The 20,448-nt window shown below is 41.4% G+C and overlaps 1 protein-coding gene across 1 annotated transcript in view; it reads left to right on the top strand.

Moving 5' to 3' along the window:
- Nucleotides 1-18,753, top strand: part of glt1d1 (glycosyltransferase 1 domain containing 1) — a 25,847-nt gene extending 7,094 nt beyond the window's left edge. Inside the window, exons 7-12 of the mRNA XM_030785887.1 lie at nt 7,739-7,837; nt 9,071-9,120; nt 12,263-12,306; nt 12,943-13,063; nt 14,304-14,402; nt 18,589-18,753. Of these exons, the coding sequence (XP_030641747.1) occupies nt 7,739-7,837; nt 9,071-9,120; nt 12,263-12,306; nt 12,943-13,063; nt 14,304-14,402; nt 18,589-18,735 (560 nt within the window). The 3' untranslated portion in view covers nt 18,736-18,753. The remainder of the gene's footprint in view (nt 1-7,738; nt 7,838-9,070; nt 9,121-12,262; nt 12,307-12,942; nt 13,064-14,303; nt 14,403-18,588) is intronic.
- The last annotated feature ends 1,695 nt before the right edge of the window (nt 18,754-20,448 follow it).

Genomic DNA, 20,448 nt, shown 5'->3' with positions numbered 1-20,448 from the left:
GAGACTGAGTGCGTGAATGACTGAGTGAGTGAGTGAGTGAGTGAGAGACTGAATGAGTGAATGAGTGAGTGTTAGAAAGAAAAATAAGGAGCACCAGTAGAGAGAGACTGAAGAAAAGAGAGGAGGAGGAGGCAGCGTGGGTGGGTGGTGGTGTGTGTGGGGGGGTATAATTCCGTTACCTTTTCTGTCTTGCCAAAGAGAATTTGTGGCTTCAAATTAGCTTGGTGGAATTGTGTAGATCAGTATGTCAATTTGAGTCTGTTTTTTGCTCATATTACAAGAAAAAAAACGTTTCCTCTTTTTTTTTTTCTTTTTTTTTTTTTACTTTTATGTTGTGTTTAGTTGAAGGAAATCAGAGATCTTTCAGATGTCTGTGTCTTGGGTTGTTTACTAGATGCTCTGTGATATGAGATTGTAATTAATATTCAGCTTTGCATCATTTTGTTTTGCTCCTATCTTCAAACACAACAGAAAATGCTGCTGGTGTCATCACCTGAAGCACCATAAAAAATGATTGTTTCCACTGAAAAGTCTGTCAGACGTTTCTCCACCCTCATATCTCCTCTCTTCATTGCCATTTTTGTACATTTTTTCCTTCTCTCTCTCTCTCTCTCTCTCTCTCTCTCTCTCTGTCTCTCTCACTCTTTCTCTCTCCATGTCTGTCTGTCTGTCTCTCTCTCTCTCTCTCTGTCTCTCACTCTCTCACTCTTTGTCTCTGTCTCTCTCTCTCTCTCTCTCTCACTCTTTCTCTCTCTGTGTCTGTCTGTCTGTCTGTCTCTCTCTCTTTTCTCTCTCGACATGTGCTCATGTCTCCCCTGATTGTGAGTATCAGTTCCAGTGTCTGATTGGCACTGTTTTAGTTTACTGATTCACTCTCTGTTTTCAAATATTATTCTCATTATCCAAATCTGTTTCTCTTAAGCTTGTCCTCAAGTACCCCGTGTCCTGCGTGTACTTGTTTTAACCTTGCATAGACACACCTGTTTCACGTAGGCCGTTATTTCACATTAAAAATAATTGGCAGATAAACTTAAATATTTAAAGTCAAGGTTTTTAACTGTGAAGGGTTTTTTTTTTCCCTTTAAGAAAACTTAGCTTCAAAAGTTGGCTCTAAAAGTTGGTCAGTCCAATCCAGACACAGAACTGTATCTCAAAAGGGAAGCTGCTGTCTATTGAATGTTGGCACTAAGGCGTTATTTAAATTGTAATCAGATAGATGTTAACACTGTTGGCTTTTACTTTTACAGTTTTATTGGACTTCCTGCAGAGCGATCCCAGTTTGTAATATTCCCCGGTGATTCATTTCAAGTTACAAGGATCAATACTTGTATAAAAGCAGTTTATAGACTAGTATCAGGGTTTATTAATATTTATCTTGACTTTTGAGAAGCACCAACTGAAAACTGTATGTCTTTCCCATAACCTACATCCAGGCCATATGCTTAATTCAAAAGAGCTTGTTCACTCTCTCTCTCTCTCTCTCTCTCTCTCTCTCTCTCTCTCTCTCTCTCTCTCTCTCTCTCTCTGTCTCTCTCTGAGCCTAATCCACCGTACTGTACGGGTTGTCATTGAAGTGGGATCTTGATGCTGGTCTTTGGTTAGAGTGGAGCCCTAGAGGGAAGGTCTGCTGAGTCTTGACTCTTAAGACCGCGTGTTGAGCGGCATCATCAAAGCAGCTCTCTTTCGAACACGGCGTGACCCCCTGCCACGTACTGTGCCAACCGGCGTGCGCCAGTGGGGCACGCTGTCATGTACCGCGCGGTGGGGGTTATTGAAGAGTACGTGCAGGGGGTCCTGGGCGGGGGGGTGCGGGGCGGGGCAGGGAGATCTTTTGGGTCAGGAGGGGGCGCCCCGTTTCCGGGACCGGAGCAGGTTCGTCGTGACTAGGGAAGGGCTTTTTCGCGCTCGTCTCCGGCGGGGTAAGAGCGCGGACCGCCCCTTTCGGGTAAGGATGGGGTGACGCCTCAGAGAAGACTCGCGGGAGATTTTATTACGAGGCGAAAGGCAGACAGACTCAACGGCGAACTTTCACGATGTTCTCACCCGACATCGCGTTTCAGAACGACGCCACACGGTTTCCTCCTCTTCCCCGTTCTTATCTTTCACCCGTCCCGTCTTGTTCTCGGCGTCTCAGAGTACGGATGTCGCCAGAGGAGCAGAAGGGAACAGTGGGGGGGGGGGGGGGGAATTCAATAAGAATATTTTCAATAAAAATACTTTCTCTCTGCGGGCCCTTTCTGAGTATCGTATGCAATAAAAGTGCCTCCACAAAGTGCGCGTGGAGAAATATGAGACTAATTCTCGTCGTGTTCCTGTTCACCCTGTTGTAAAATCTAGACACCACATTGTAAATACACGTTAACTTTTATTAACTAAGAGCAACTTTTTCTTATAAAATGTGTACTCCAGGACTGGAAATGTTCAGACTTGGCATACTTTTGAACCCTGTTGTGTATATAATGCAGTGTCAGTTTATGCTGCTACAAATGTGTCAGGTAATATAAAACATATACATTGATCCACACTGTATTACGTAGGCTTGGGCTCCAATTCTTAGGCTGAACATTCAACCCTCTGAAGAACGTGTAGATTAACTAAACAGCAAATCCGTAATAAAGAAGTCTCCGCTCAAGAGCAGTACCCTGGCCAGACTTGCCATCATCGAAAGGCTTCCTAGCGTTTTTGGGTGTAGGTTTGATTCTTTACCTGCCTACTCTCGCTCTGGGGCGTCCGACTCCGCGCTCCAGGGGCAGTGGTACGAGTCTTGTCTGAGCCGTATCCATTATACTCAGTCGGTCCGTGCAGTTACTGTTAAATTAATTGTAATTATAGTGTGGCCACCATGTAATTTCCTCATATTGTGGTACTGAGAAAAGCAGTGAAACCGTTTCCACGAGAATTTCTCACTCACAATGTTTGCAGGAAAAGAACAACGGATTTCTGTAAAACTGTTTTTTTTTTTGTTTGTTTTTTTTTTAGAATGTTTTTCAGAACAGTCTCATGTTGTGTGACGCTATGAATATATGGCGTGACACTTTATCGTATGTTACGTGACAGACGATGACAGCCTAGAACGCTTGTGTTTTCCATGGTAACCACAGGTAATAAACTGGTTGCTCTACGTGCTCATCCTCTGCTGAAGAGTCTCATTTTATACTCCTGAACTTCTCAGTTTAGGCTCCTGAATTTCTCTCTTTAGACTCCCGAAGTTCTATTTTTCGCTTTGAGAAGCTTAGCCATCTGGTACAGAGGAACTGTCCTATACGCTTCTCTCTGTGGATCTGGGAAGAGTGTATTTGTGTATACCAACAGATTCAATCAAAGTACGATCTTAGGATAAATGTTGAGAAATAGTTTCCGTGAAAAGTAATCTAAATTGAATTGTCAGTCTCCTGTCTGAACCATATTGGTCTTTATAGGGAGCAATCATAAAGCTGGAGTTGCTGCATCAGATAGCGATATATTCAAATTGTATCCAGAGTAGGTTTTCACATTTCAATATTCTTTGTGTTAAGATGAAATAGAGAAGGTTACTGAAATCTCTCTCTCTCTCTCTCTCTCTCTCTCTCTGCCTCACATACATACACACAAGCCCATCAGAGTGAGAATGACAAACAGCAAATACAAAAATGCCCCTCAACATCAAAGGTGCTGAGACAGACAAAAAAAAAAAAAAAAGTTAGTCGGAAAATGTTAGGGACGTGAGAGACAGACATGAAACAAATCCGACAGGCGCGACAGACAGTTTTGTCCAAATCAGTTTCAGCAGAATGCCGAGATGAATCACAATTCTCTCTCAGGAGAGATGTCTCCCTTTTTTTTATATTTGCACTCGTTTTTTTTCTCTCTCTCTCTCTCTTAACGCTCTCTCTCTCTCTCTCTCTCTCTCTTAACGCTCCCTTTGACATTCTTGGGTGTATATATTCTTCTCTCCCCTCTTTTTTTCCCCCACCTTTCAGATCTGAAATTGTTTATCCCAATGCTCACGGACGTGTCTCCCCCCCCCACCCCCACCCCCGACCCTCCTTTTGAGGTGAAATTCAATCTGAGATAATTGTATTTGCTCCTCAATTGCATCAGAGGCGTCTGAACATTCTTACAAGGCTTTCTGTTTGCACACTCAAGAAAATGACCCAGAAGGTTAAAGTCTCTCGCTCTCTCTTTTTTTTTTTTTTCCCGCCTCTCGGGAGATTGTTTGAAAGACTAGAAGAGGGGAAGAATGGATGGAAATCAAATTGGAAGCATGCCGGTCCATGCTCTTGAGACCGCGGAGTGGCTGACGGTATCCTCGGCTGTCGTGGGAAGGCCACGCCCCCTGGTGTCTGCTCTGAGGAAGGCCTTGATGGCTGTAATTCCCATAAGCCCCTTAGCCTCCGTTGACTTTGGCACATTGAACACACAGTCATTTTAGTTCATTGCACTCTACTGAAAATTGAAACAAACTGCAAATTTAAGATGATTTGATGAAAAAAAAAAAACCTGTTCTTATCTTATCTGTCTTCTTGGTTGACCGTATTTTTTTCTTTCTTGGACGTAATACATTTTAAAGCAACATCCCCCCCCCGGAGTGACACTTGTGGCATTCTGCTGATGCTGGTTCCAGTTACTACGTCTTCGGGCGTTTGACAACGGCCAACGTTTCGGACGCACCCTTACCGACCTTCGTGCTGTCCGACCGTTTTAGAGAGAGCGTTTGATCGCATTACAGGAGCGCCGTGATGTTCCTGATCTGGTTTTAGCAGAACTGATTTCATTGGAGGAAGCATTTAAGGCTCTAGACACAACCTCCGTTCACACGTAGGGACCTGACACGCACAAACAACAGGTATCTTCAGCTGGCAGGTTTTAGGCGAGCCTTGCAGTGAGTCAAGCGTGATTAAAGTTATTAAAGTAATCTACGAGAAGTAAACAGATACGTCCCTTGGTGTTTAAGTAAAGCACAAAAGGGGGTAGGTAGGTTATGGTAAGGACTGTAAATTTTTGTTTGTTTACCGTACAAAAAACCACCGTGTTTCTTTTCTAGTGTCAGTCAATATCAGTGGTTGATTTTTCTTATCCTTTTCTTACAAATCAGAAATGAAGGGCTATGTTTTCAAAGCGTCTGTCTTTGTGGGGGTTTTTTTTTTCTTTCTCTCTCTCTCTAACCTGAGCCTAGGGTAGCAAGTTTAGCTATGTATGAAGTTTATAAAGTTTGAAAAGTACCTCAGAGCTAGTGCCAACATGAAAGGTTTTTCTTATTTTTTTTTTTTTTTTTTTGCATCAAGATCACAAACTGTCACAAAAAATGTTTTCATGGATTTAAATTTCTCTCCTCTCTCTCTCTCTCTCTCTCTCTCTCTCTCACACACACACACACACACACACACACTCTCTCTCTCTCTCTCTCTCTCTGTCTCTCTGTGGGAGTTGGAAAAGGGATTTGCAGGGATTTTGGGGTGGGGTGGGCTATGAGAATCATATGAATAATTGTTGCCACTTGGTGGAGCGTATTTTTTCAGCCTGGTTTAACATGGTCCCACACTCAGCTTATTGGGGGGGGGGGGGGGGGGGGGGGGGGATTGCCCCCGTGAGAAAAACCCATCACAGAGTCACTGTTCCAGATAGTACTACTACCCACCCCCCAATATACTATATGATGAGTTTCAGACTGAGTGAACCTTCCAGAACCTTCTATAAGCGCTTCTTCAAAGCCTTGCATAGCTGAAACTCAATTTATTTTAGCTGATGTGGTCTAGTAAGTGACATACATAACATGAATATTTTGAGTATTTTCAGAGCTCATTTTAAAACATTTAAAGACTCTAAAGAGGGACTGGTCATCTTATCATAATTTGACGGTGAGCGATTTTAGACAGAAGCCAGTGGAAACTTTGAGATTGTCGCACCTGCAACTCAGTGGATTTTATCCAGAAGTGAATATCAGATAAACAGTAGGGTACTCGCAGGCCAGGCTACACAAAAAGAAGTTCCCATCGGAGTCCCACGGTGCTAAATTTACGTCAAAATCTCTCTTGCTGCGTGAGTCAAACTTGAAAGGAAGTTACTTAGCTGCTCCTAGCTGAGATCATTGTGTACAGAACCAAACTAAGCTCCACCGCTAATCTCTCCGACACCGTTTCTTTCTGCGTAAGTATTTCGGGGTTAAAGTTATTGCTGTTCTTCTTGGAGAGAGTTGACACAACAGGACAGTTAAGGTGAAGGGACTTAGTGGTTTCTCTTTTCAATTCCCGTTTTCCAGTTAAAAGCTCACGTTAATGTGCTTAAGCCAATCAACGACGAAATCTCTCCTCGGCTTTCAGGTCACGTGATCTTTTCGTGGCCCTTTTACGTGGGCCAGAGTCTTTTTCGGGAAGACCTTCTTGACTGAGTAGCCTGTTCCCAGCTGGCGAAATTAGCAGCTCTTGCCCTGGAAATCTTGCCTGTTTCAGTAATGGTTCGTCTCTGTGGGTTTGAGTGAACGAGAGTGCCCCAGACCACGCGCTTGGTTATTTACCAGAGGAATTACTGTCATTTTCAAAGTGCGACTGTTGCCAAAGCAACGATTCAAATCCACTTATTTACTGCTAGCAGCTGATATAGTTGCTGGTCTGGTTTTATATGTCAGCCTTTTTTTTTATACGCACAAGTAATAATGTTGTAGAGATATAGCTTCAGACCAAGGCCATACTTGTTTTTGAAGCATTAGTGCAACTTTGTGTGTCACGGGTCTGTTTGTCTGGGGTCAGTTTTTTTAGTAATGGGTACACTGGTGCTTTTTTTGGTGCATTGAGCAACAGTTCCTAACCCACCCTCTCTTACACACACCCCTACACACACGCAGACACACTTTTTGGGTGATAATCTGACGGTAGCTGGATTTAAGGGGGATGATCTGAGTGTGTGTGTGTCTGTGTGTGTCTGTGTCTATGTCTGTGTCTGTGTGTGTATATGTGTGTGTCTGTGTGTGTGTGTGTGTGTCTGTGTGTGTGTTGAGGGGGTGCGCAGAAATTTGGGTTAGACTGCATCTCCATTAATGCACATCTTACCGAGGCAAGTGGACATAGTTTTTACTTAAATGGTCACTTGTCTGAGTTTTACCCGGAGGAAATGATCGTTTTTGTCTCATGTGAAACATAATAGTTTTTTCTCCTTCAGTCTACTCATATCTGACCTAGGCTGTAACAAAATTGCTTTTATGCGGTGATTAACTGCACCTCAAGAATTTCACGCTTGGCGGTTTGAGTATAGTTGTGAGGCTTTCGTCATTAAGAGCTCATGACATTTCTTTGACCTTGGTTGATGAATTAGCTTTATTACTCCTAGAAATGGCCTGTGCTCATTCATATTGTTACATAGTGGTTTAATATGAAGTCTCCCTTGTTTTAACAGCTGTTTTTTCCCCCCATCTTTTTCTCTTTGTCTCTCCTCCAGGTGAGGCCTCGGACATTATGTGTTAGAGTTAATCTACTGCCTGACATCTTGGCTGATGTGTGTGTGTGTGTGTGTGTGGGTATGGGTGTGGGTGTGGTTTGTTTGTGTGGATGTGGGTGTGTTTGTGTGTGTATGTGTGTGTGTATGTGTGGTTTGTGTGGGTGTGGCTGTGGTTTGTGTGTGTGCGTGTATGTATGTGTGTGTGGGTGTATGTGTATGTGTGTGTGTGTGGGTGTGGTTTGTGTGTGTATGTGTGGGTGTGGTTTGTGTGTGCGCATGTGTGTGTGTGTGTGTGTGTGTGTGTGTGTGTGTGTGTGTGTGTATACAGGTGTGCACGGGCAGCACATAGAGGACCTGCGCGTGTTTCTGCTGGTGTGCGGCCTCAGAAGAGTGAAGGATCCTCTCTATCTTCTCCGGGCGTTTTCAGGCACGACATCTCCCTGACATTTCTCGTTCTCCACAGCTCATTCAGTCAGTGTACAGTACATTCTCTACAGCTCATTCAGTCAGTGTACAGTACATTCTCTACAGCTCATTCAGTCAGTGTACAGTACATTCTCTACAGCTCATTCTGTCAGTGTACAGTACATTCTCTACAGCTCATTCAGTCAGTGTACAGTACATTCTCTACAGCTCATTCTGTCAGTGTACAGTACATTCTCTACAGCTCATTCTGTCAGTGTACAGTACATTCTCTACAGCTCATTCAGTCAGTGTACAGTACATTCTCTACAGCTCATTCTGTCAGTGTACAGTACATTCTCTACAGCTCATTCAGTCAGTGTACAGTACATTCTCTACAGCTCATTCAGTCAGTGTACAGTACATTCTCTACAGCTCATTCAGTCAATGTACAGTACATTCTCCACAGGTCATTCAGTCAGTGTACAGTACATTCTCTACAGCTCATTCTGTCAGTGTACAGTACATTCTCTACAGCTCATTCAGTCAGTGTACAGTACATTCTCTACAGCTCATTCAGTCAGTGTACAGTACATTCTCTACAGCTCATTCAGTCAGTGTACAGCACATTCTCTACAGCTCATTCAGTCAATGTACAGTACATTCTCTACAGCTCATTCTGTCAGTGTACAGTACATTCTCTACAGCTCATTCAGTCAGTGTACAGTACATTCTCTACAGCTCATTCAGTCAGTGTACAGTACATTCTCTACAGCTCATTCTGCCAGTGTACAGTACATTCTCTACAGCTCATTCAGTCAGTGTACAGTACATTCTCTACAGCTCATTCTGTCAGTGTACAGTACATTCTCTACAGCTCATTCAGTCAGTATACAGTACATTCTCTACAGCTCATTCTGCCAGTGTACAGTACATTCTCTACAGCTCATTCAGTCAGTATACAGTACATTCTCTGCAAAATCCTTCCTCATGGGCATACGCCCATAACTCAAGCACTGTTGCTCATTCCTGTCTGCTGAACCTGAATGAACTATTATATCCATCAAGAAAGACAATCCTTTTTTTTTTTTGTATGTGTGTACTTTTACATTCAAGTAATGTTACATCGATCTAATTCTTCTTCTTTTTTTTTGGTCTCAACACACAGCCAGGTCTCTCAGTAGAAAGTATTTACTGAGCGTACTGATCTTTGACTGTGTCTATAAATCCGTTCCTCTGCTTGGTCTTATTTTTCCAGAATGGCACAGTCAGAATCCCCCGGTGGTCCTTGTCATCATCGGCCCAACGGTGAGTGTCTGGGAGGGCCCCGGCGATATCTGTCCCGGGTTCCCCCCCCCCGACGTCATTATCGTGGGTTAGACCTTTTGGAACGTCACGTCCTTCCCCCGGCCGCGCTCCCCTCGTCGGACCCGACTTCACACCTCTCTGCCCGTGACTCAAAGCAGGAACGGCAGCGTTAGCATAAGTCCGCTAGTCAACGTGCCTTCTGATGGCTACGAGGTGCCTCTAATTGGATATAGCAGATATAACAGCATTAACGGGCTGTAAGCTGGACTTATAGGAGGCACCGAGACTCTTGCTGTACCTAGGAGCCTCACAGACGGGGGGGGGGGGGGGGGGGGGGGGGGGGGGGGGTGGAGGTGGGTGAAGATAGATGGATAAATAGATGGAGGGAAGGCAGTAGAGGCGAATAAAGTACAAACGGCGACAGCTTCAAGTGGCACTTTCGGTGCCGACGGAGAAAAGTCCTTTAGCGAATAGTAGCTCTCAGTTAGCGGCTAAAGGAGCCTTTAAAGAGGCACATTTGCTCTGCCAGATTACTCTGAGACCTGGGCCCGCTTTCAGACCGGGGAGGATAAAGGGGAAGCGCTGATTTCGGACAAAAGAGCGGCGCCGAGGCAAATTGAACAAGGAGAGGATCGCATGTCTGAATGTGACATCCAAAAAAAAAAAAAAAAAAAAGCAATGGTTATAAAGAGAAATGTAACAAAACATAACAGAGGGACATAAAAAAAAACAATGGCGATGAAGAGAGAACAGGAAGAAATCACAAGTGTGTGTGCGTGTGTGTGTGTGTGTGTGTGTGTGTGTGTGAGAGAGAGAGAGAGAGAGAGAGAGTGGGCATAGAAACATTGTTCCCCTCACACAGTTGATTTCCCTTGACTCCATAGCTTGAATATTGATTACTTAGCAAGACCTAGATGACAGAGGCTGTCTAATAACTCAAAATGACTGCCTCTGTTCTTTTCTTTTTTTTTTTTTTTAGGTTTCCTGTCTTTTTTTTTTTTGCAGAACTCTATTACTTTGTTTATTTTTCATTCAAATGCTCTCTTTCTCTTGCTCTCCTCTCTCTCTCTCTCTCTCCTCTCTCTCTCTCCCGCTCTCTCTCTCTCTCTCTTTGTCTCTCTCTCTCTCTCTCTCTCTCTCTCTCTCTCTCTCTCTAGTTACGCTTTGTGTAGGCTCACTGTCACATTTCTAACTTCAGTGATTTCACTCCAAAGACTAAAGCTCTGTCTCCTCCTTCAAACTGATTGTTGTTTTGCAAGCTGTGATTTCTCATTTGAGTCTCACATACGAGGTAAAGATTTGATTTGTCTCATCTATTTAAGTCTCCAGTGATGTTCAGAGGATTCTTTTGAACCGAGCTGGCCCAGGGCAAAGAGGCTGTCTCTACACACTCTTCCCATGTGTCTTTAAGCACTGGCATGTTTTGTGTTTTCGCATGATAAGACGGTTTGGCGATGGCTTAGCGGTTATTCTGTTCACGTCGATGACTTCAAATGACTCCCGGTTGTCTTGTTTCTCTTTCGCTATCTTTTGCTTTGACATGAAAGCAACCTTAACAACCACGTCTTTAGAAAAAAAAAAAAAAAAAACTGCCTTAGAAACGTCAGATCAGTTATAGAGTTACCCACGATGTGTTGTTGAGGAATAACACTGACATTTTACTTATGTAATTTCCATCAGTGATAGATTATGAAACATAATCATTTCAAATGAAAGTAGTTGTGTGTGCTGCACTGTACCCTCCAACGATAAAAAAAAAAAAAAAAAAAAAAAAAAACAGGTGAGAGAGAAAGAAAGAAAGAAAAGAAAAAATTCAGCTTAAATATGGATTGTGTTAGCTGGATTTTTTTTTATGTCACTATCGCTGACCTTACACAGGTCAAATCATTTAAGTAGTAAAGATTCATTTAAAACGGTCACTGCATTTTGAGTTTAACCCTAAACTTTGCTCAGATCTCCTCCAGAGTCTCCGGACGCAATCTCTCTCCCCGCGAATGTCAAGCCGTTTGCGGCCGTTTCGAAGAGGCCTCCCGTAATCTAAAACTCCAGATTATTTTTCTCCGGATCGCCGTCCCCAGATCAATCGTCTAATTTCAGACGGCTAAGTGAAAAGAACGACAGGGACGGAACGACAACAAACAGAAAGAGAGAGAGAGTGAGAGGATGGAGAGCAGGCCGGCTACTGCTCCTCTGCTTCCTCTGACCTAAATTGCTTATGCCGCTGCAGAACTGCAGCCCAGCTAATACATGCAAAGCCCTCATCACAATTAATCTGATTGAGCAGCTACCTCTCCCTGACCCTAATCCCTGAAAATCTAAGGGATTTTCAAATGCATCTTTTTTTTTTTTTTTTTTTTTTTTTTTTTTTACCCCTTTTTCCGAAGGCTGCAGCGATTCTTGTTGGGGGGGGGAGTGGAACTGAAGAAAGAAAGAAAAAGAAACAAACACAACCCGCAGTATTGTCTGGTGTAGAGGATGTTGTTTTAACGTTACTGACATAATTTCGCAAAGTAAGCGCGTACGTTAGGAAAAGGGCCGGGGAATTTAGAGCTTACTCCATTGTCGTTGTTGGTTTCGTAAAATGTATTTATTTTTTCCTTCTTTATTTATTTATTTTGTTACATGTGGTAATCTACGATTTCACCTGCCATCATGAGGATTATGCAAGTGACTAATTTGGGGTTGTGGGTCATGACTAATTTGGGGAGAGAGGATTGGGGGGGGGGGGGTAAAAATGTGATTAAACAAAATACAGGTGAGGGAGGGAGGGAGATTTTGCATTGGTAGCACTGGATCCTGATACTGCAAGTATACATTAAAAATACATGACTGATAATTAAAACTACAGCCATGAGCTGTATTTGAGAGAAACAGGGAGGCAGTACCCGGCTGTATTTAGACATACAGTTAAGTGTTGTAATTTTATAATACAATACAAAAAAAACGTGTAAATAAACAGCATGTTGCTGCTGAAATTGCTGCTGTTTAATGACTGTGTTTTTTTTAATTTGGGTTTGTTTTTTTGTTTTTTTTTTGCATAGTAGCGAGCATAGAGACCTCTTTGCCTCTGTGCTATGACACGGAAAAAAAAAAAAGTTCTCTTCGAACCTGCTTCTCAAAAACAAGCGTTGTCTCGTTTCAGATCGACCCCGTGTTCTCAAGGGAAGTTGAAGAGAGTATCAGGAGGTAAAAAAAAAAAAACATCTCTACTTTTTCAGAGCCTGGGCTGTTTATCAGTGCTATGCCAGGGTAGATCTCAGACTGGCTTTAGGTCTGAGTTCTTGAGAAGTACACAGTGTAATTCTGATATGTATAGTTTGCCAGTTTATCTTCTGATTCAATTCCCTGAAGCATCTGGGTGGATGAAAATAAAGTTTACATACTTGATGCCAGAGAACTTTTTTTTTTATCAGACCTACGTCTGTAGAAAGAAACAGTTTGTGGGAAAACTTTTTTTTTTTTTTTTCCCCCTTTCAGTCAGGAGAGTCAAAGGCCTTGTTTTTCATAGTCCTCTCTCCCTGGCTCAGTGATAGTAAGCTCATTGTTGCTTTGTGACGTATTTGAATTGTTTTCTAGTATACAGCGATGAGGTCACCCAGTGTGCGGCTTGGCTTCAGACTATAATCTCTGTATTACTATTGTGATTTGCTTTAAACAAGAATAATACTCAAATGGAAAGCCATTCATTCATACACTGTATTTACTTCCGCTAATATATGCTTTCAATGAATCGGTAAACCTCTTTTTTTTTTTGCATGCTTGCGTGTGTGCGTGCGTGCGTGCGTGCGAACACGTGTGTGTGTGTGTGTTTTGTGCGTGTAGTTCTGTAGGGGTGTTTCTAGCCTCGGAGAGGGATCAGGAGGAGTTGCACGCAGTCATGCAGAGGTCTTTTGCCCTGGTCAACTCCTCGATCTCTGAGGGCATGTCCGCCGCCATTTTAGAGGTAAAGGAGACAAAAAAAAAAAAAGAGAGAATGTTGAAGATCAGGACTGAACCAGAGCGAACTGGGAAGAAAAAACAGAGTACTTTTAAATAATAAAGGGATAAATCAGATGATACTCTTACACATTTCAGGCAGGATGATGTTCGTTTTCTCCCGCGTAGTTTTCCATTTCAAAGACGTTTTTGCCCTCAGGTTCAACTGCCATAAATAAAAGTAGCCTCTTCTCATTTCTTAGGACTATGCCTAAGTTGTCAAGTTTAACATTTCTCTTTTAAATGATCCCTCATTATCTTTCTACGTTGTTCTCCTCATCCGAAGGGATAAATATGGATATAACTATATGAAGCGGACCGACTGCTGTGTAGAGTTAAACAAACTGCAGCCTAAAGTACCCAAAGCATCTGCTGTTAAAGAGGCTCAGTGCTGTCCCATCCAGCAAGGTTTCATCAGACGTTACTGTTCCTATCAGACCTGTTATCACATTTGCCTTTCTTTCCATTCTTATCAGTAGGGAGGGTGCTAATCTGGTTAATCTGTGTTAAACACTGCAGATTAGCACAATCCACAGACGGCTTAGTGCGCCGATTAGTGTGCCTGCGTGTCTTCCTTCAGACAACCACACACCAAGGTGTTCATTTAGACATGCAGTTAAAAGCTTGAGTCATTACTCAAGCTTTAGTTTGATTAAGCTTTTTGAGGGTCTATGGGAAACATTCAGTTAGGATTCGACAAATCATATTTCAAGCATGAATGTAGTGTTTTAGATTAATTTGTTCAAAAGCATTTGCTAGAATGAGGTTTCACCTTTAGCTTTATCACACAGTTTAAAAAAAACATGCTGATAATTTCATGCATAATATCTGAAAGTATCTTTTAAATGCTTCGTGATTCGTCCCCTAACTGCAATAAACCGCTGATTTTTTTTTCAGCCGAAACAGGACCTCAGGATAAAACAGTCATGAAATCTTTCTCGAGCCAAAAGAAACTAAACTTTAGATCACAAATGCATTTTAAACAGGAAGACTTAATGGTAGCTATCTTTTTCTACACTCGTAAACTATTTGGTATCTAATTACATCTGGTACCTGCAGCTGTTTTTGTCTAAACTGCTCAAACGAAATATTGTGACGGCACAGTTTCGCACGCTGTCGCAATATTTGCTTTTTAAAGTTAAACTTTATGCTTAACTTTACTTTTTAAAGCTTTTCAAAGTTAAACTTACCCTCTACTTTTTACTCAGGCCATGGACCTAGGAGTGCCAGTTTTAGCCAGAAATATACCTGGCAATGCAGCAATAGTCAAACATGAAGTCACAGGATTACTGTATTCCTCCCCAGAGGTAAGAGTCAGGATTCCTTTATTCAAAGGTTCATATTTACCTTTTTAATCTAGCATACTATTAGCAATTTTCTCTTTTGTTTTTCTCTTTTCGTTATAATGGTTTTCATTCATTTTATCCATCCCTTAAATTGCTTTTTATCCTCCTTTTTTTAATTCCTTTTTATTTCATTTGATCTATTCCTGTAATTATTTTACTCTAAGCTGTTTTATTCATTAATTTTGATAATCCTTCCTGTTTTATGTCTCTTGAGTTGTGTGGTTTATCATTGCTTTATCCTTGCTTTATTATGTGGTCTATTTACTATTTACTGCTATTTTCTTTATTTTATTACTTCTTATAATTATCACTATTATTATTTTTATGTTCTTTCTGCTCAAATGTAAGAGCACTTTGAGCTACATTCTTTGTATGAAAAGTGCTATACAAGTAAAGTATTAGTAGTAGTAGTAGTAGTAGTAGTGATAGATAGATAGATAGATAGATAGATAGATAGATAGATAGACAGATAGATAGATAGATAGATAGATAGATAGATAGATAGATAGATCATTTGAATTTCAAAATTTAGCAAGACTTGTTGGCTAACGATACTTAAGCTAAGATCAATGGAGCAGGCATCAAATTTATATGTGGTTCCACAGACTCAAGTGCACTCACGGTCTATTAATAAGCAGTGTAGAGTGTAGCTAACACTTCGTACAGATTGAAAGTGAGTGGAAAAACTACATTAGCAGGTTAAGCATCACATCTGGTAGCTTCACTGAGCCTGTAATCCCATACGTGTAAGAGACTAACAAACAGAATTAGCTAGCCATTGTACGATTAAGCTAATCAGCCGAATGTTGGACAGGGCTACTTAAGGGGTTAAAGGTTAGCAGATCACTCAGCCCTTTAGCTGGTGGACAACAGAGTTGAACAGGTGTCCATTTTCACGTTAACCTGTATTTCACATATGTCCACATTGCCTATGACACGTTGATTAGAAGTACTGTGTTAGGCAGTAGGCGATTTGGGGGTTGGCCCAGTTGCCAACAGGGGGGATGGCCCAATGGTCACTGACACTACTCTGTAGAGTATCTATGGGGATGGTGGTTAACAAGGGCGATGCATTTCAGTCATTTTGCTAACAAGGGGGATGGCATCACACTCCCCCCCCTCCCCCCCCCCTCCAAATCGCCTACTGGTGTTAGGCCTACAAACACATGCAAATTCTGAGTTAGCCATACGGCTTACAGTATTTATAACACAGCATCCGTTTCCTGATTTTAGGTTAAAGGTCAGATGAATCAGCCTTTGATCTTCTGAGTTAGAGACAATCTCACAACCCAACAGATAAGACCAAGCTTCCCTCCTCTGCTTAAGAGGTGGAGGATCAGTAGGTTATGAGGTTACAGCGCTCTTGGCTTCTGTAAGAACAACTGTTTTAAATCGAACATCTGTTTGTGGTTTTATGGTTCAGAAATTGAGCTGTAATGTTATAGAGATCCATGGAAAAAAACTAAGGCACTTTAATAAACTACGTGTTGTAAGTTATGGATAACTTTAAGCATGGCTTAAGAAAAAAAAACATTCTGGTTAGTTTGTATATGTTAAACTAAGCCAAGACCAAGGGCACTGAAATACAAACACTGAAATTTATACAATTCAAATTCACTCTTTTTTTTTTATGTTAATTTGACTTGATATGAAATGTGTTTTCATTTATTTAAATAAATGCAGTTTTGTAGAGGTTACAGATTCTGTTATGAAGGGTGAATATGAAAAAACAAACAAGCATTTTTTGTGTGTGTGTGTGTGTGTTGTTTCTGTTTAGTCCGTTCTGTTAACTTTTTAAGAACCTATTTGATGGGTGTAGGAACCTGCTGTGGGGCGACTCTGAGGGAACTGACAATGCAAACTGCAGAAAACTTTAGCGTGTTTGTTTTTAGACCGAGCTCGGTCACGTTCCTATGCAGGGTCTGCAGCCCCGCTCCCTGATCCTCACCGAAACACGTGTTTTCGAATTTTGATTTTGTACCAGGAGAAGAATGTAGAGTTAGCATGGGGGACACCTGCAGAGGTTGTAATATGGCTTCACCGTTATATTGTCCATCCAATCTCATGTAACGCTTGACCCTATCCGGGAGTTCTTGGACTCTGTCATTTTTTTCCTTATAACCATCATTCTAGTGTTCCGGCTGCCAGCAGCGAGTTCAAACGAGTGACTCAATCACTTGCTGAGCGGCAGAATGCAGCGCCGGGGCCCATAATTCTCAGATCCTGGGAACCTTTAACAATCTCTTCAGCCCTTGCATTGAATCTCTCAGTTAGACAGACACGGTACCGAGGGCTGGTCTTACAGTCAAATCCGTCTGTCAAGGGTGACAACCACACGCTGCGCTCTCTTCACAGAGAAACGCTTTTTTCTTTCGCAATACCGAGGACTTGCCGGTACGTCTGAGTCTTGTAAATGCTCACATCTCACAGCGTGCGATACTGAAAGAGAGGGTCTTAGACCCAGAGCCTCTGTTGGCATAAAACTTACATTAGCCTTATTCTCCCTTGACAACTGGGGATAATAGACTTCAGAGGCAATCTGATTGGTGGGAAGCCAGATTCTACATGTGGACCCCCCGATTCTCACACACATAAGCTCAAACATTTACTGATACCAGTAATGTTTTACTGGAAGACCCAAGAAAATGGACTTCGGAACAGTTTAGAAAAGAGACAAGTGATACAACAGATAAGACAGAAATGCATTTTGCAGATTAATTAAAGCAAAAAAAAAGACAAAAAAAATCCAGCAATGCTGTTTGAATGAAGGGATCTTTTTTTTTTTCATGTGAACTTCAGTGGAGGAGGGGGCGTTGCAAACACTACCTGTATTTCTCTCTAACATCGAGTATTAAGAAGGACCTCGGGGCTTTTTCGTTGCGAATGATCTCATGTTGAGAACCGCTGTGCCGGTACTTGGAATGGTTTCCCGAGGATTTTTTCAACAGTATCCTTTTCTCACGATTACGTTTAGCGCACTTAACCCGAACGAACGCACCATATTCTTTGTTCTTTGTGCAATTTACTTATTTATGTAAAAAGTGTTCTGTATGCTATTTCACTCAAGCCACTCAAAAATCAGGAGGCTCTCGAGAAATAAAAAAAAAAAAAGAGAGAGAGAACCTAATCAAGACTGAATAGAACCAGCCAAGCGGTCTGGCACATACCTTAGCGTGCCAGTCTGTCCAGGGTCTTTGTGCCTCCGTTGAGCTTGGCTGCCAACACTTTTCAGGGCACACAACAAAGACTTCCACTCACTACAGCCAGGGCCACTGTGTCCCCATTGCTCCCAGTTTAGCAGATGTCAACGCCAGTCCTCGAAAAAAGGGCCTCATTTGTGGGGGGTTTTTTTTTTGGTTTGTTTGTTTATTTTTTCCCCCCGCTCTTTACAGCTTGAGGAGAAGGTAGAGTTATTTGTTTTAATTGCGTGATATTTTCGGTGTCGTTCCCAAGGTTTTTATCAGACAGCTGGTGTTTGGAAGAGAGGTAAATGACAGCATTTGTTTTGGCGTTTTTGTTTGCGTTTTGCTTTCATGAAGTTTTGGACTTGGCTGGGGTGGCAGCTGATATACGGTCTTTTTTTTTTTTTTTTTGGTAAAAGGTCCTTTTGACGGCAGAGGCAGATGCCACAGTAAATTAGCAATGCGTAAACCTTATCAAGAAGTATTTACCACCGAGTCAGAGAGGGCTTTCTCCCCGAAGCACCATGCGTCGCCATGTTTTCTTCGCAAAATGCATGTCTAAACTCTTCAAAAGTTGGAATTTTAAAAAACCTTAGAAACTGAGGTAAAACAGGTGAATTTGCTACACAAGACTACTCTTTGAAAACCGAATTAAAGAAGTCGTCCAATGAAATCCTCAGGTTTCCATGTAGCCCCAGTATTCATATCATAAAACAACTAATAAAAATATCATTTTGAACTGAACATTTCATAGGGAGCTACTTCTCTCTCAATTCGCTGTCTTTTGGCACTTGAAGATAGTAAAACAGTCCTCAAAGTAATATATTATACACAAGAGGGGTGTTTTACTGTCTGTTTCGGGGCATTAAGAATTGAAAAATAGTGCATCCCAAACTGACCTTTATGTTTTGTAGTATCTTATTTATCTCATGAATTTAATTCAGCTCGCTCTCCTTCCTCCCTAGGAGTTCATTTGCCAGGCGAAAAGGCTTCTGAATGATGCCGAGCTGCTGGCAACTGTCACCAGGAATGGAAAACACTACATAAAGGAACATCACGACTCTGCCGGCGAAAGACGGACCTATCAGCAGTTAGTTACCATGTTATTTTAATGCTTAACTCCGCCCACAGTCGGCTGAGTTTACTTAAATGTTGAATTCACCTGATGTTTTGCACACGGAAAAAAAAAAGATTGGTTATAAAATGCCAATTACCAGTAACATTTGAGATGCAGTGGTTCTTAAATTAACATTGTAAAATACTCCGTTTTAAGCTAGATTTTAACTATGAGGCAGATTTTTTTTAAATAGAGGAGTTGTGTATATTAGAGCATTTTCAGTATTTTCGGGAATAAATGAATCAAAGGGATTACAAGTCAATAATTTCCAATTTTGCACAATTTTCTCTCTCTCTCTCTCTCTCTCTCTCTCATCCGCCAAATATTTCGAAAAGGTCCTTAGGTGGCAGACTCCAGGAGGTGGTCATTTGATTCTTAAAAAAGGGAGTGATTATTGTCACAGGGAAAGTTTAACTGCTCCGAGATGCACTTGTGCGATTATTATATTTGTGCTAAGAGAATAAAGGCTTTAAAGTGCCTTAGTATTTGCTCAAAGGAAGTTTGAGACTTAAACACACATACTCATGTCAGTCATTCACTCAGGGTTTTAAGATGCTGTGAGCTCCATCTGTAACAAAGTGTAATAAACTTTATGGGTTTTTTTTTAATATTCATATACATTCAACAACACATCTGTGCTCAACAAATGCTGGATTATAGGATTTCAGCTCCATGCATCCTTCATAATTCTACATTTTCTTATGTCTATTGATAGTTGACACGTGGTTATGGGTGGCATTTCAGTATTTATGAATAAAGTTTTATTGTTCTGTGATTTGCAAAATAAATATTTATTGTATTAGATATGTTCTTCCTTAAACACAGCACAGCAAAAAAGAAAATGCATGTTAAATTCTTTGCCAAATGTTGTATGGTTTATTGTATTGTATGTAATTTTCACTTCCCATTCTGCAAATGGATTTTCCTCTGGCTTTGATGTCATCCCAAAAGTACTCCAACCTCATAAAATAAAATAAAGATTTTTTTTTTTGCCTGATGAAAGCAAATCTTTAAGGTTATTGTTTGTGAGAGAATTTGTTTTGTTTACCCCGAATCATCATCTGCATTACTGCAGCCAACAGTTCCATCTTCATAGTAACCTTTTTCTTAAAATCTACCTGGTGAGCCAAAAAACATAACACAGAACCCTTTTTTTCCCCAGCCTTAGACTATAGAAAACTTAGCTGTGATTGGATACAACAGCTACGTGTACACATACATCATGTAGTTCTCTTTATGCTGACCCGTGGGTTAGAGCTGTCTGGCATTGGGAAATGTCATCCACTACTGGCAGTAAGTTCGGTGAGAGCAGCGCTGGCAGGCATGCAAACCTCACCTTGTCCTTTTGTATCAAAAGCAGATTATAAAATCCATCTAATCTATCACATCAAAAGCCCAAATGCCGGTGACCCAGACACACATATTTCACATAGACAGAGCTTTTGATTAGTGCGGGGTTTTTTTTTTTTTGTTTTTTTTTAATGAAAAAAGCAAAACATTCAAACGACTTGACATAATATGTGGGACGATTAAACATCAAACGGTCAAACGTTAATCTGTACAACAGTTATATGTACATGTGTTTAAAAAAAAAAAAAAAAAAAAGGAGAGGAAAAAGAGAGACAACGACTAATATTAGTTCTGGGTGGTTTGTCTGAAAATGCTCTACGAGGCGGTGCGAGCATGCGCTACGTAAAAGCACGAGAGA

The sequence above is a fragment of the Chanos chanos genome, chromosome 1 (genome assembly GCF_902362185.1).
Source record: "Chanos chanos chromosome 1, fChaCha1.1, whole genome shotgun sequence".
NCBI classification, from domain to species: Eukaryota; Metazoa; Chordata; class Actinopteri; order Gonorynchiformes; family Chanidae; genus Chanos; species Chanos chanos.
Note: the sequence above shows the minus strand (reverse complement) of the source record. Positions and strands in the feature narration are given on the sequence as shown.